Source organism: Brachionichthys hirsutus, chromosome 21, assembly GCF_040956055.1.
Source record: "Brachionichthys hirsutus isolate HB-005 chromosome 21, CSIRO-AGI_Bhir_v1, whole genome shotgun sequence".
Lineage (NCBI taxonomy): Eukaryota > Metazoa > Chordata > Actinopteri > Lophiiformes > Brachionichthyidae > Brachionichthys > Brachionichthys hirsutus.
In genome coordinates, this window is record NC_090917.1 from 6377502 (window position 1) to 6389418 (window position 11917).

At 44.7% G+C, this 11917-nt stretch overlaps 1 protein-coding gene across 1 annotated transcript; it reads left to right on the forward strand.

Moving 5' to 3' along the window:
• The first annotated feature begins 1053 nt into the window (after positions 1-1053).
• LOC137910449 (cytohesin-3-like) lies at positions 1054-11567 on the forward strand. The gene is made up of 15 exons (XM_068754884.1): positions 1054-1126; positions 1516-1536; positions 1661-1743; positions 1955-2019; positions 2370-2436; positions 2555-2673; positions 4619-4699; positions 4803-4915; positions 5830-5978; positions 6081-6192; positions 7294-7296; positions 9059-9135; positions 10143-10214; positions 10336-10490; positions 11495-11567. Exons 1-15 carry the CDS (start codon positions 1054-1056, stop codon positions 11565-11567), a joined length of 1263 nt encoding a protein of 420 aa, XP_068610985.1.
• The last annotated feature ends 350 nt before the right edge of the window (positions 11568-11917 follow it).

Sequence of the window (11917 nt, forward strand, 5' to 3'; positions counted from 1 at the left end):
CTTATCGACGACACTAAACTCATTTCCTGAGTGAGTCAGAAGGTCACAGGGGGACGAGTGTTAATAAAGTAATTGGTGGACCACCTCTGCAGAGGAGCCCCCCCCCCCCGCCACTAAACAAGACTTTCTACTGGAACAGGGACATCTGGACATGTCTTAGTGTCTTCTCGATTACCAAACATGGGGTCTGAGAGGTGTCTTACACTCCATCCAGTAGGAGAGGAATGGATTGGAGGGTAAGGGAAACGCTTTTCCATTAATTGGGCTCGGCCTTTATTAAAGGCGGCATCATCCGCTTCTCATTAGATTTGTCATGAATCCAGATTGTAATCGTGCATGTTGTAGCCAGTGGACGTCTCCATCAGCTAATGGATGCCTCAGGCTAATTCAAGACATTGATCTGACTGCGTCCTCTGAAAGACAAAAACAATGTTAAGATCTATTATTTTTTTCCTAACGTCATTCTGGATCCGATCCAGATTAAATTTGGTGGTAAGTTAGAGGCCCCCCCACCCTACATGACTGTCAAATACCATAAACATCAGTCAATAATCAACCGAGATATTGAGGAACAGATTTTGAAGTTCCATTGACTGCAATGTTACTGAAAATGAAGATTTACTCAACATTTTCTGATAATTTCATCCAGAAAATGTTGAGTTATCGTGCTAACGGCCGATAACGGAGGTAAAAATGGATGGCTGGTTGGATGATGAAGATGATGATGATGATGTCACTATGCATGCCCTCCCTGTCTCTCTCAGGAAAATGTGGTTCTGCTGCTGCTCTCCTGGTGCTTGGGGATGAAACAACCAGGAAGTGATTTTAGTTTCAGTGTGAATGTGAATACCAGCCTTTGTGTCGGTTAATTCCCCTAATCACACCTCCTCCGCATGATGTTAAATGAAGATCATACCGAACGCTTCCTCCGGAGCCCACTGACCTTGTTTTGCTGTAATTATCGCTGCTTCCCGCCCACAAGGGAAAATAACAAGCAGCGCTTTCTCTCCTCTTTATCAACATGCGCGCACAATTCTCTGGCTGTGATATTAGATGTGCCACTTCCCTGCGCTCTCTGCCTCCGAGCTGGCCTTAATGAAGCGGGATTGTTCAGACTTCTGCTTCGGCAAGATGAAGGGAATTGTGAAATATTGTGTGTGGGTGAGAGGGAAGTAGAAAGAGAGGAGGCAGTCGGAAAAAAGATTGAAAGATAAAGACAAGCGTGGGGAACGGAGCGGAGAGAACACTGAACAGAAGTCGAGTCACTTGCTCATTTTTGCCCCGGGCTGTGAGACAATCAGTGTCATGGGCTACGCTAAATTACCAAATCACTTCAAATGTAAGCACATTTAATCTGGAATTATTTTATTAATAGAATTCTCCCTAGAGCAAAGTCAGGAATGAGACTTTCAAGTGGAATAATTAAGACCTATGTGGTTAATAAAGCTCATAATGAACGTGCTTGACTCTCGTCATGCTGTTCCAATTGCAAAAGTAAAATGCAGCAACCGTAAGAAGAGGATGAATCTCTTTGGAGTTCCCATTTCTGCTTGTGAACTCATTACACATGTTCAAATCCTCTTCTAATTAGCACTCGCTTCTGTGTTCTCCCAGCGAGCTGCTCGGGTCGGCTGATGTGAGCTGTGTTTGTGCGTTTCAGTTCCAGAGGATCTGTCCCTGGAGGAGAGGGATGAGCTCTCAAACATCCGACGCAGGAAGAGAGAGCTGCTCGATGATATTGAGGTCTGTTGCTTGTGCAAGGGAGAGAAATGCAGTGTGTGCAGTTCATTCCTGTTCCAGTTCCTGTGCAATAATCTTCTGGAGCAGTCGGGGATATATTTGCATGCTGTAAAGAAAAGTCTCCGACATTAAATCTTTACATGCTCGATTTGCTCACAGAAAAAGTTCGGGTTTTCTCTCTCTGTGCATTTATTTTGTTTTTGTTTTGTCTCAGAGGTTGAAGTTTGAAATCGCCGAGGTCATGACGGAGATCGAGCAGCTGACATGTGTTGGAGAAAGGCAAGTCACTGGAGCCAAAATGATGTACTCTGTTCATATTAAGTAGAACGCTTGTTGCATTTCCAATCGCATCCAAAACACAAGCGCATTCAGGTTTTCTGAATGGCCATCCGGAAAAAACGAATCAGTCATGTGGAATCTAAAATGTTTTTAGTGTAAATCAATCACACTTGTTCTTCATACATACGCACCATTTTGTTTGTTTGTTTTTGTGTTCATGTTGGTCAAGTTAGACTCAAAAATTAACATATTTGATCTGCAGAACAGACGTGACAGGAAACAATAATGTCAGTTGTGAATCAATATATCTCAGCGAAGTGAAACTCAACATTCGTGTTTCTCTGTTGCAGTAAAACATCCCAGCGAAACAAACAAATCGCCATGGGCAGGAAGAAATTCAACATGGATCCAAAAAAGGTATTGGATATATGCATCATCATAAAGCGCCACAGATTCCGGCGTCTCAGCCAGGAAAGCATTCTCCGTCATCCCTCCTCAAACAAGAACCCGTCTTTATCCTCCTTCCCGTCTTCAGGGAATCCAGTTCCTGCTGGAGAACGACCTCCTTCAGCACACTCCAGAAGACATCGCCCAGTTCCTCTACAAAGGCGAGGGCTTGAACAAGACCGTCATCGGAGACTACTTGGGCGAACGGTGAGACGGGGCATCTATCAGGCTGCAGGAGAGTGTTTTCCTTCAATTAACGCTCCCTGTGCGATTAATGGTTTGAGTGGGTGAGCTTTCATGGTGCAGCCATGTGAAGGTAGATTTGATAAAAATGAGTATGAAGGTCAGACTCTTGGATAATGAAGTGGAGGTGCTGGACGATGTCATCTCAGAGAGGGGGGAATCAAAAACCAAGAAAAGGGTTAGACAACGTCAAAGGCTGCCCTAAATGTAGGAGACACAAAACTACAGCTTTATTAGCTTCGGCTGTATTTCAAATGAATTAGGTGGGAAAGTGCTTTTTTTTATATATGAGAAATTATTGAAGCTAATTTGCAGCAAACTTTCTGAGAAATACTTTGAGGCAAGAGAAAACGTGTGTCAAGTTTTCTTCTCATTAACAACAAACAACTTATTAAAGAAAATATATTTCTTATTAAAAACTAATATGCGAGACAAGCAACAGTCTACTAATCTCTTTAATTAATATTTCATCTTTTGTGAAGTGTAAACAAACACTTTCACCAGATCGCCGAAAATGTCACAGACAGGTGGTGAATGAATTCCTGCTTGGCTCACACATTCATCTTCCTCTTCCTCTTCCTCTTCCTCTGACACAATCTGAGCCTGAGTCGGGGCCTCATGCTGGTCGGACAGATGCCTTTTTGTTTCCTACCTTAAAATAGAAATGATCTTTTGAAGAGCAAAGAGCAGACACATTTTAAACAGAATAAGTCCTGCCATGTTTTAAATATTCTCATTAGGGAATCCCACTTCTTACTTTCTTTATCATATTTATCTTTACCTGGTACAGCAGCTGATTGTGCATCAATAGAGAGATGAATGGTTTCAGAAAAACAATGAAACACACACAAGCACTCTATGAATGGGACCCACTGTTGGGGGGTGGGGGGGGGGGGGGGGTTCCGGGGACTCTGGTTGGCCGTCTTTATCATGGATGATCATCAAAGAGGCCACCTACCCAATGGAAATCAAGCTAAACACAGGCTGAGAATTTAAACACAGTCATTTTCACTAATTGAGTTTATCCAAGGAGCAGGAACGTGTCATTACATGCTGAGCAGAGATGAAGCCGGGGGGGAGGGGGGGGGGAGAAAATGACCTGATATATAGTTGCCGGGTGATTCATTCTTAATTTATACTACAAGACTTTCTGTGTTGCTGTTAAACACTCGCTGGTGTTACACTGGATGCAATGTCTTTTCATTTTTTTCCACACGTATAGGTGTCTTTGTAAGAAATGTACCTCAATAATAATCATATAATATATAAACGTCAGCGTATAAGATTCATTTCACTTTGCTGCTCCAGTACAGAGTAGAATACAATACAGTCACACTGCAGAAGGACCCCCCCCCCGCCACCATCCAAATAATCCAAGAAAGCTATTGCAATAAAAGTCGTTGCATCACGTATATAAATCAACGCTATGTGCATCTTCCCACAAAACACACAGTCTGAAAATGCCAGTTTTTTTATTTTGTATTTAAACACAACACTAAGAAGATCCAGGATCAGAGTCCTGAGGTCAGAGAAGCAGCGGCCGCTGCCTGAGAACAGCTGTTGGCTCCAGCAGCCAATCAGGAGCCAGTGTGTGTTTAGTTTGAGCTGATTATCGCCAATCAAATGGACTATACCCCCCCCCCCCCCCCCCCCCCTCAGGGTGGAGAAACTCTCCAGCTGTTTAACTTGGTCCCAGATTCACACCTAGCGCTCCGTTAGAATAAAGACCTAAACTTGGATTCTGGTTTTCCTCACCTGTCTTTCTTTTTGGGCTCCCGTTGTGTTCATTCTGTTTCTTCTTATCCTCTCAGAGGTATTTTGATCTCTTCTGGATGATCTGATTATACTTGGCTTAATAGATTAGACTAATACTGTAAGTCTTTTCTGATCCTTTTTCTTTTTAAACCAGGGATGACTTCAACATCAAGGTGCTTCAGGCTTTTGTGGAGCTGCACGAATTTGCCGACCTCAACCTCGTCCAAGCGCTACGGTTAGCGGATCGAGCACCTCAAATACTGAGCAGAGAAAATATGTCTTGAATACAACCTGAACAATTTATTTTTGTCACTTAAATCCCCGTCCTTGACTTTCAGGCAGTTCCTGTGGAGTTTCCGTTTGCCTGGCGAAGCCCAGAAGATCGACCGTATGATGGAGGCGTTTGCCTCGCGGTACTGCCAGTGCAACCCTGGAGTCTTCCAGTCGACAGGTTAGACACAATCCAGATTACTTTCGACCTCACATACTCCATCAATAGTGCTGGCCTGTTTATTCAGTCCATTTCAGTTACAGGCGTCACGGTAACTACCACTCAGTTAGAAATAAGCAGATCACAGTAACTATGGATCAGATGAGATCAGAGTAAACAACCAGCAGCATATAATCAATGATTCAAGACTCAAACCGGCTGACCGGTACGCGGATGTGTGTTAAAGACGACAAGAACAGTTTGTAAATAATTAAGGAGCAAACTATTGTGTACAAGATTGTGTACAACATACTTCCGGTTTCATCATTAATTCAATGCAATGCTGCTCTGATTCTGTTGGATCAAATGTAAAACTACTTCTTAATACTTCTGTGTCATACAGAAAGCAGCAAAAATGCTGGCATGACAGTTTTTTTGTTTATTATAATTATCTTGGCCAAAGTAAATCACCATCTTCACATTCCAGCAATATCTATAGAAATAATGTTCAGATCTTTAATCAGCAAAGGAAAGAACTGCTTCTCACTCTTCAAAATCCATTTTTCTGACTCCACGGACATTCCCCCTGCCAGATGCCGGCATCTCTTGCTCCGTATCTCTCACTGTGTGTAAAGCGCCTCCATTTTTAAAGCGAATGTGTGTCAGCAGGCAGACAGAGCGGATGAATGATTTAGTTACTGGCCCGTGTCTGAACATTACCCCTCAGTAGAGAGACTAAAGCCCTACTGCCCCCCCCCCCCCCCCATTACTTCTTTGATATTGCTTTTAGCATATTCTGTGTCAGTATTTGAGGGGTTACCTGAGTAACTTTCAATCAGCAGATTTATGAATATCCACAGACGGATTGTGTGTGAGGATCTTTTTCTTTTTTTTTGACGCTGTAACTCATTAGATTTGCTTACCAACCCCCTCAGATACCTGCTACGTGTTGTCATTCGCCATCATCATGCTGAACACCAGCCTCCACAACCCCAACGTCAGAGACAAGCCCCCCGTTGAACGCTTCATCTCCATGAACAGAGGCATCAACGAAGGAGGAGACCTGCCAGAGGAGCTGCTCAGGGTCAGACTCTGTCTGTGATGATTGATCTCCAAGGCTGTTCGGTCACAGTTAATCCATAGGAAGGAGGTAGTTCCTTCAATAGCGTTCCTCTTCTGCCTGCAGAACCTTTACGACAGCATCAAAAACGAGCCCTTCAAAATCCCAGAGGATGATGGGAATGATCTGACGCATACTTTCTTCAACCCGGACAGAGAAGGCTGGCTCCTCAAGCTCGGTATGTGCATTTGAGTTCCAGAATTCGTCTGGATTACCATCACTTTGTTCAGACGTATTCTGAAATGTTTACCATGATGCTCAAACCCAGAAACACGAGTGACTTCATTCAAGCTAATGAGATGTTTCATCTGTGACTTAACTCCAACTTCTGGGCGAGAGTCCCAGAAGATAGATAAAGTAGATTGATAGCGTTCAGTGCCGATGAGTTTACATGGACACATTTAATCAGATTAAAAGCCTGATCGGAATAAAAATGCTTCACGTGCACACCCAAATCGGATTAGTCTGACCCGATCAAGATCAATCTAATCAAGATTCCATCCCGATCGAGAGGGGTGGTTTATACCGATTGATAATCCGATCAAGATGCATGAAAACACTTATTCCGAAGCAGAGCGAGCGAAAGACAGAACTGGTCAATATCTGAGACAAACACGTTGCCGGAGATATTAAAGGAGGAAAGTAACAACGCAAACGGGGGAAAACGTGCGAAATAACGCTGAAGTTTCAAGCAGAAAAGGGCGGAGCCATATTTTGTTTACAACGGAAGTCGCTACGGCTTCTTCTTCTACTATTATTTCCGGTATATTTGGTCAAATTGCGCATGTCAAAATAATTTATTCCGATTGAAAGTGTGATGCATGAACACGCAAATCCTAATCGGATCAATATTTTTATGGTCCAAGAAATCAGTGCATCCGAACATAATTTTAATCCGAACTCTGATCGGATTAAAGACGTTTTGTTCATGTAAACGTGTGGACAGCAGCTGCAGTATTTTATCACTGACAGATATGCTGAGGCTAATTTATAATAACCTAATTCATAAAACATTACATTTTGTATTTGAACATGTTTTTAGTGAATTAAGGGGCACGTTCTACCAATATTATATATAAACGACTTCATTTCAGGGGACCCACCATCTATCCATGTCAATAATTTCAGCTTCTCTCGGGTTCTCTGTCATGGTGACTTTTGTGCTCCGTCTTTTTGCTCGCTCATCCCCTCTCTCCCTTTCACGTTCTCTCCTCTGCTCTCTCTCTCTCTTTCTGTTCTGTGCTGGCTCTTCCTTCTCTCCCTTCCCTCTCTGTGTTAGGAGGTAGGTAACACTCCACCCTGCATCATCATGGTTCACCACAGAAGTGGCCTCATGCTGGCATTGGCTGCTGTTATCTTCTAAAACCAACCGAGTCTCCACACATGCTACATGCTTCATTTAATGTTATTGAACCAGAGTACCACGCAGAGTACATGTACTTCAGTTTTTGAACAGTATTACTGATGGGTTATTTTATTTAAAGGCAAGACAAGTTAGGGATCGCTTTCATTCTGCATGGGGATTAAAGGGATTCCTCTAGGGGGGCTGGTGGAGGCGTGGTGGCGCACAGAGCATGGAACCCCCCCCCCCCCCGTTAAATATAATCATTTCAAACCATAAAAACATTTTCTTTGTATTCTAAAAGAATACCGGTACAACATTAAGAAAGAAAACTTGCTCATTAGCAATTACTCTTTAAGAGGCGCATGAATAATTCAGGGGTATCTCCATAGATATGACACATAAACGGTGGAACCTCTGGTTGTCGACCGGAAAAATGTCATTTGAAATGCCTCCGAAGTCGATCGGTGAACGGCTGCTTCAGTCTGTCGTGCCTGCTGCGTGGCTGATCGTGCACTGAAGCCTATTATTCTGTTCCTCGGTGCAGCCCCCCCCCCCCCCCCCACAATCCTGCTTCTCCTCCTTTTCTCTTTTGCGCTCTACCAGCTGTCCTTACCACATTGTTTTAGCCCCCCCCTCAGTGAGGTCCAGGCTTATTTCAGCTTCTTCAGAGCCCCTGCTTAATGAGAGGAGGTTGTATTGACTTGAATGATGCGGCTGTGAAGCTCCATAAGCTCTTTTTGCACTGCACTATTAACAGGACTGAGCCTGTTGCTATGCCTGATTTCATCATCATTATCATCATCATCATCATCATCATCATCATCATCCAGTGTGAGCAGCATGGCTTAAAACTCAGTCATTGAGATGTTCTTACGTTGGACTTCAGAAGGCCTGATATCAGTAGAAAATATTTGCATTCTCTGCAATATCAGTCAAATTAAATAACACACATACAAATGAGCTTCCACACAAAAGCTGCTTTTAAAAACCGAGAAGCAGAAATCAACAAGTGTTGGGTTTTGGGTTTAACTCGAGCTCAGGGGGTTCAGACTGCCCTTTGGACTAACCGTAGAAGACTAAAACCTCTATTTACTTTACGCCTCAATCCAACAGGGATGTAGACGTCTTCCAGATGGAAGAAAAGGTCCGTAATACGTAATATAGGTGCCGGATTTTACTCTCTACAGAGTCATATAGGTTGAATATTGGGCCAAGTAATTATTGCTCATTGATTACATCAGTAACTGTTGCTTTGTCCTCCTTCTTGTGAAGTCAGCAAACATGTTATTATGGTGGACATACTGCAGACCGTGTAGTGACATCAGCCACATTATGTTCTTCTGATTATACCAGTAAACTACTCATTACATCACGGAAACACACCTAATCCCAGTAATCTACTGGCAGATGGAGATGTTAGCATTACATTTCTACATTCATGAGTAAATGCACCCACTCCCGCCGTAGCTGTCCCGTGTTTTTGGTGTGCGCACGTCTGGTAACATGGACGCTGCTCTCCTGAGACCGGGAGGAGACGCTTGGAGGGAGCGTCCAGCTTCCGATTGGGCCTAATTTTGCAGAGATGATCAGAACCAGATGCGGCACGTGGAGCCGAGTTCTCCTGCAGGTTAGCCTGGACTTGCACGAATGCGTCGCCTCTCCAGTCACGGCTCAGATGTTGTGCGTTTTCTCTCTCCAGGCGGCAGGGTGAAGACATGGAAGAGACGATGGTTCATCCTGACTGACAACTGCCTGTACTACTTTGAATACACAACAGTGAGTGTGCAGACTGACGTCTTCTCTTGCGTGCATCGTGTTGGACTCTGGATTTATTTCCTCTTTTTGGAATGGGTTTGCAGGAGATTGTTAGCTTAGCATAGCACCAGGAGAATAAACAAGCCAAGACTCTAAACTAATATATTTTAATTTGTAATCCATGTGAGACACACGCAGGCGCAGTCAGCGTTAAAGATGGAGGGCCGGTGTCGTGCAGCGCTGCCTCCGTGCCCACTGCCTCCCCTTTGACCCAAATGAACCTGATGCATGATGGGAAACATCTGGCCTCGCTAAACCGCAAGCCAATGCGTGTCCCCTCACGCTTCTACCATCATCCCTAGTTCTGCGAGCATCCCCCCATCCCCCCCCCCCCCCCAAAAAACACAAACACCAATTCCTCAGCGCACACAAATCCAAAAGACACACACACACACACACACACACACACACACACACACACACACACACACACACACACACACACAGCCAGCTGTGAGCAGCTGTCCCGGGGCATTTCCTCCCCCCCTGCTGTGCCCCCTCATTAGAGGGAAAATGACAGGCTGGAAAGGGGGCTGTTCCTCAAGGACCCCCATCCCAACAGACACATGGGCCTTACATCTGGCCCCACATAGAGAAGCAGTGGAGGATGAAGGGTTTAGTGTTACGTCTCCCTGGGGGGCGCTCCCCCCCGTCCACGAGCACAGTGAATTAAAACTCCTCCTTAAAACACCTCGATGTTCACTTCTCAGACTGAATGGTTCTGAAATATGTTTTTGTGGGGCCTGAACTGCTTCAACATGTCCCGTATTCGCCGTCTCAGATTTGCATGGTAGCATTGTGACATTAGCACAGAAGGACATAAATCAATTATATTGGTCCTAAAAAATGTTAACCTGATAATGATCAGTGATATTATTGGGGATGGATCCTTCCTTCGTCACACAGTGTAATCTTAACCTGCTGTGTGCGCTGAGTGTCTGTTGATGCGGACTGTCGTGTGTTTCCAGGATAAAGAGCCTCGTGGGATTATTCCTCTGGAGAACCTCAGCATCAGAGAGGTCGATGAGCCCAGAAAACCCGTAAGGAGACCCCGCCTCTAAGTTTAATTTCATCTCTTCTAAATCCACACCGAGAATACGAACTTAGGGGGGGAAACAGAAATGCTTTCTTATTTTCTTTTTCTTATTTTTGCTTCTCTAGAACTGCTTCGAGCTCTACAACCCCAACCACAAAGGTCAGGTGATCAAAGCCTGCAAGACCGAGGCGGATGGGCGGGTCGTGGAAGGCAACCACGTCGTGTACCGGATATCAGCTCCCACGCCAGAGGAGAAGGAGGAGTGGATCAAATCCATCAAGTAAGAGCGCGGATCCGTTTACACCGAGAGGGTACTTAGCCAACGCCGAGCCGATCCCACGTGAATCCCAATCTCAACACACACACACACACCTACTCAGCCACCATACCTTATCGCACTCTCAGAAGCGTTCTCTCTCTGTCATATCCAAATGCTGCCTGTTATCCAGGAAGCCCAATGGAGCCCTAGCAGCCCACTATCATCCACTCAGCTGCAGCTTCTCTGACCAAATATGATCAATAACACGGCAGAAATCACATCACACACCTTTCCACGGTCTAATTGTATTTAAAAGCAACTTAACGCTGACGTACAGTGTGTGTGGAAGGGATGGGTGTTGCAGCTACGTTACTGTAAACGTCGTTCGGGTGAGGCTAAAGATTTGTGCTGTCAGAAGACACCGAGTGTGTAACGCATGTTTCACACGCCTCAGACTTCTCTTACTGTAGAAGCTCCAGCGTGAAGCGGACATCTCTTTGTACTTCCTGCCACCATTTAAAGAAGGAAGAGCACAGACGGGACTCAGCAGGACAAAGTCTCATTTGACTCGGATACTGGTGGCAACAGAATGTTCTGTGGTCAGCAGTCTCACACACAGACACGCACACACCCACACACACGGTGTTTCCCATGCTGTCCCACCTGACTCATCTGTTCACATGCACCTGAAACACTGGCGGTCTCAGCTTCCTGTCCTGCTGCTGGGAAAGACGCGGATGAATCATCACGATTACTGTCAGCAATGGTGGAATGTTTAAGTACATTTACTCGAGTAGTACTCCAGGAATTCCTTTATGGCCCATTGTAAGATAAATGCACTACAGTTACGACTAAGGATATTTATACTGTGCATATAAGAGTAAAACGCTTCTGTTAATTATAGTAAATGCCGTTAATACATTTTAAAATAATAATGTGCAACGCTGTGGCCTACATTCAGTGTGTGTGGCGTCGACGTGAAACGGTTCATCACAGACGCATCTCTTCCTGTCCTCTTTCCACAGAGCGAGCATCAGCAGGGATCCTTTCTACGACATGCTGGCCACCAGGAAACGGAGGATAGCCAATAAAAAATGATGACTATGATCCTCCGAGGCGGATACACACCATCCAGACACAGAACTTTGTCTGCACTTTGACTTCCGGTTAATGTGAAGGTTTTATATGACTGGGATTTTCTACACCAGTGTGCCGTCTGTGTGGAACTTTAAGATAAGAGCGAACTCTTCACCAAGCCTCTGACCCTGAAGAACCCTCTTGGATAAGAGGCGAAACATTTTAAGCTTTTCCTATAATCCAGTTGACTTTATTCTGTGGCCACGCTGCCCTCTGCTGGACACATCAAGGCTTATAGCTCCTCTGCTATGTGGCCACCGGCAGGATTTCAACCTTCATCATCATGCAGGCGGGCTGTCTGCCAGCAAGAC